The sequence below is a fragment of the Drosophila subpulchrella genome, chromosome 2R, assembly GCF_014743375.2.
Source record: "Drosophila subpulchrella strain 33 F10 #4 breed RU33 chromosome 2R, RU_Dsub_v1.1 Primary Assembly, whole genome shotgun sequence".
NCBI lineage: Eukaryota > Metazoa > Arthropoda > Insecta > Diptera > Drosophilidae > Drosophila > Drosophila subpulchrella.
In genome coordinates this window covers 20,378,361-20,382,659 of record NC_050611.1, presented here as the reverse complement: position 1 = coordinate 20,382,659, position 4,299 = coordinate 20,378,361, and the positions used below count along the sequence as shown (strand labels likewise).

General features: G+C 37.6%; 1 protein-coding gene across 1 annotated transcript; it reads right to left on the bottom strand.

The window, feature by feature from the left end:
* Positions 1–3,413: 3,413 nt before the first annotated feature.
* On the bottom strand, positions 3,414–3,958 carry LOC119551360. The gene is made up of 2 exons (XM_037860681.1): positions 3,820–3,958; positions 3,414–3,760 (listed from the first exon to the last, which is right to left on the bottom strand). The coding sequence occupies exons 1-2, from the start codon at positions 3,837–3,839 to the stop codon at positions 3,496–3,498; spliced, it is 285 nt and encodes a 94-aa protein (XP_037716609.1). The 5' UTR covers positions 3,840–3,958; the 3' UTR covers positions 3,414–3,495.
* Between the last annotated feature and the right edge of the window lie 341 nt (positions 3,959–4,299).

Genomic DNA, 4,299 nt, shown 5'->3' with positions numbered 1-4,299 from the left:
TCTCCGCCATCTTCAAAAATACGAGATCTTAACGCCTTTTTAGCTTTGTGCGGTATTTTCAATGCTACTGCACTATAAATGCTAAATTCAGTATTACTTTTTACTATTTAAAATTAGTTTAATAAAAAATAACTTGTAAATGATATATTTGAGAAAGATTTAAGGGTATCCAAAATTTATACATACATTTTAGACATTAAATTAAATATATACATTACATTTAATTAAATATATAATTAAAAAATAGAATTCTAGTATAAATTATATTTTTTAATTATATATTTAATTTAATGATTTTGAGTATAACGTTTTTAAAACTCTTAAGTACATACATCTATTATACTAAAAAAAATTTTAATGTTTAATTTTTTATTTCGATTAAAACTGAAAAAAAATTTAAGATTAATTCAACAAATAGATTTTACTTGAAATATCACAAATTTTAACATTTTTGAATGGGTTAAATAAATATATATTTTTTAAATACTGCCATAATATATCAGTAGAACACATTGGTGCACTCTAAAAATATATCGTTTACCACGATAATACCGAAAACGCACAGAGAAGCATTTAAAAGTGACTTACTGCCGGTCGATGAGTAAAGTCAAAAAGGGGAATCCCCGCAAATGGAATGGCCAGGAGTTGCATGAACCAGACACACAAACATATACCGAGAATATTTGAAGAAATTTAATACTTTTAGTGCACAAAGCGAGAACTGTTGAATGCCGAGCGATAAAGCTGAAAGGCAGAACACAATCACAAAGGTGATTGCAATTTTTCTGCAGCCGAGCAGCAGGCGGAAAAGCTGGAAAAATCTGGAAAACCGGAACATAAGAGCCACGTGAATGGTCAGGGCAAGACATAAAGATATAGAAAAAAAGGGGAGCCCGTTTGGGGGAGCGAACAGAGATGTGAAAAGATAGTGGGCCAAAGAATTTGTGTTAATGGATTTCACTTTTTAAGAAATAAATTACTATCTCCGTGCCAAGGGGAGAATCCGGAGGTCGAGCCCCAAACAAAGTTCCAAGCAGTTTGGATGATTGGATGGGATTTCCAGTCATTAGCAAAAAAAGAGGGCACACAAAGGCCAGGGGAATGCAGGAAATTCCATCAGTTGGGGATTATAGAGGGGATCATAAGGGGGTAAGTCCTGCATCAATACGTATACCTACATACCTGCCAGTCCCTGGCGGAATTACTGAAAGCGGAGCTCTATTATTGCAAGTGAACATAAAACAACAGCCGACCAAAGTAAACACCAATTAAGAGCAACAAAGAGGGTTCAGAAAAAAATCGGGGAAACACAGCAAATGCAAATTGTTAATTAAAGAAATGGGCATTGTTTAATGCGACCCATGTGAAATGTTCCAGGCCAACACCTGAGCCCAGGACCTCCCATTTCATCGCTCCCCCCTTCCGGAGCCCTTCTCCATTACTCGTGGAAAAACATTACATAAGAAGAAAAAACATGCAAGAAATGCATTTGTTGGGTTCAGGATGTAAGAATACCCTGTTAGGATACACCTAAAATCTAGTCCTGAACTTAATTTCGGAGTTATAGTAGCCTTATTAATCTATTATATTAAGAAAACATTTACCAATTTACCATCTGATAATTAGTAATAAATCTAAGTCCCGGTTCATTGATAAAGTAGATATAACTAATTTAGATTAAAAGTTTTAATCATATAAAGAGATAAAATACGTTTATAATGAAAAACACGTAAAACCATACATTTAATTTTAAACTAATTCCAAAATCATTACTGACTTATCCATCTCGGTATAAATAATTTTAAGGATGTAATATATATTCCCAGACCCTAGAGAGGGTATAAATATTTGGAAAAACAACGAGCAAAGGGCCAAGAGTGCAAATGGACCTACGACCCAGTTGCAGCTGCCCCGACATCCATTATGGCCTCACCAGCACCTCAAATGGGACCTGAAAAAAATGGCGGAAAAGTGGCGAGAAAAGTGGGGAAAATGCAGGCTTTCCCTTTGTGCGAGTTATGATTGCCCGTGCTGATGATGACAATGTCGACTCTCGGGGACCGGGGTCCCTGCATCGAACGACTTTCCAATGGGCACGATTTATAATTTGATTAGCGCATCGCTGAATGCACACGGAAAAGAAAATCACGCTCAAAAGTCAGGCGGGAAGTGCAGCCGAGTGCACTGAGCGAAATCGGGTTGGGGCACAAGGAGACCATGGCCACCTCTTATCTCATCTATTGCAAAATGGAGCGGGCCATCACACTCCGTTAGATGACAATGACAAATGATGATGGAGGGCGCTGGCAGGATTATCCTCCAGGAAAAAAAGGAATCCGAAACCAAACCGAAACCAAAACCGAAACTAAAGTGAGCAAAAAGCATGCTTTTCTCCCTTGGCTTTCAATTAATCCCGGCAAGTGGCGCTTTTATTGAGCTAGGCCTGCCGCCATAATCAGTTGTGTTTTGTTCCCCAAAAAGGCAAAAAAATGGAGAGAAGTCCTACAGAAAAACACGATCCGCCCAAAAGGGTTTTATCTCGAAACAAAGGCGCCGAAATTTGCCTGCCATTCATTAAACAATGAACAACAAAACCAGCTGGGGGCGTGGCGCGCTGCCCGGGAAATAGATTAATGGCCCCAGACAAGGCCCAGCGAATCAATTTATTACACAGCCGACAGTTGACCGCAGGAACCGGGAAAATAGGTGTTTTTCAGATCTTCCAAGAACATGAACAATGCATATAAATAAAGATTACATTTTATTCGTTCTTAAAAACTAGTTTTTATTTATCATTCTGAAGAAAATGTTATTTAATTTGTTGGTACTAATGATTTGGTTTGGTAGAATTTTACAAAAAAATTACTTGAGAAAACAAAATTAGAATATTGTTTTTTTGTGAACGCTGTTCAAGAAGAACCCTTGGTACCAAAGATAACTTATCACAGAAAGAGAAATATCCAAAAACTTTGTTCTTGAATTGAGAACATTCGTTCTTAAAAACCGTGTAAGTACTTTTTGGTACCAATGTTCTCAATACTAGAACGAAATGGTACAAGAAATGCTAAATTTAGTTTATTTAACAACTTTTAAGTATACAATGAGATATACAATGTAAATAAATACCGCCAATTCAACTTGATTCGAGCAAAAAAAAAATAATTTCAACTTAAAAATGCCGTTCTTTTGTTTAAGACCATTTTTTAACACAGATAAGAACGTCAGAATTTTCTCTGTGCATAAACCAGGCTAACCAAATATGTATTTCTCAAAAAAGTTGTTTCTTAACAGTCAAGATAAATTGTTTTAATTTAAACATTTTATAATAGCCAACCCACTCATAACTGGTATAAAATTAAAGACCAGTTTAATACCAAAACGTTACAATATTATTATCATTCGATTTGATATTATTTTTATTGTGATCTATTTTCATGCAGAATTAATTCTGTGAGAGAAAACGTAAACACTTAAGAGGGAAATACAATTTTTAAACTAAAACTTGGCTTTGGAGCACTCGAAGGGAGTGCAGCAGGGATAGCAATCCGGGGCCTTGATGCAGCTAAGTCCGAATCGGGACAACTCGGCGGCCTCCCAGGCGCGATCCTGCTCGAAAAGCTCCATCATCCGCTGGCGCCTGGCCCCCGTGATTAGCTTATCCGCCGTATTCATCTCCACACTCATTGGTTTTACTAGGAAGTTCACTATAGAATTTCCGGAGGGGGTCTTCAGAAGATCCCGATTGTTCAGCAGTGAGAGGCTATTTATAGAAGGGATATGAAATGATGGCATTAGGAAACCCCTTTCCAACACTCTTACAAATCGCCGGCTTTCTTCATCTTGAGGTTTTCCAAATAGGTCAGTGGGCAGTGTGCCTAATGTACGGTGATTGAAACACAAATGTAACCCAGCCGACAGATTTCTCCGAGCCTGGTTCGATGCCCCAATTAGGTTCCCCACTAATCGAAGGCCCAAGGATTGGCCGGATGGAGATGGAAATTGGGCGGAGTGTTGCAGCTGACTGACACTCAACACCGTTTGCCACTCACAGAAGGTCAATCAAGTGACCTGAGAAGTCGAACCAGGGATGGGAAGTTGGGGCTCGGGGGTTAAGGCACTACACACATCCGTTAACAAGGGTGCTATTAACTCCAGAGGCCGAGTGCAAATGTAAGTACACTTTGCTGTTTACTAGGAGCTTTCATTATTAAATAAATTAGTAATAAGCTTAAATAATCTCTTATTAAGCAAAGAAGTAATAGAAATTAAAGACTATTTAATATTTTAGCCTATATATAT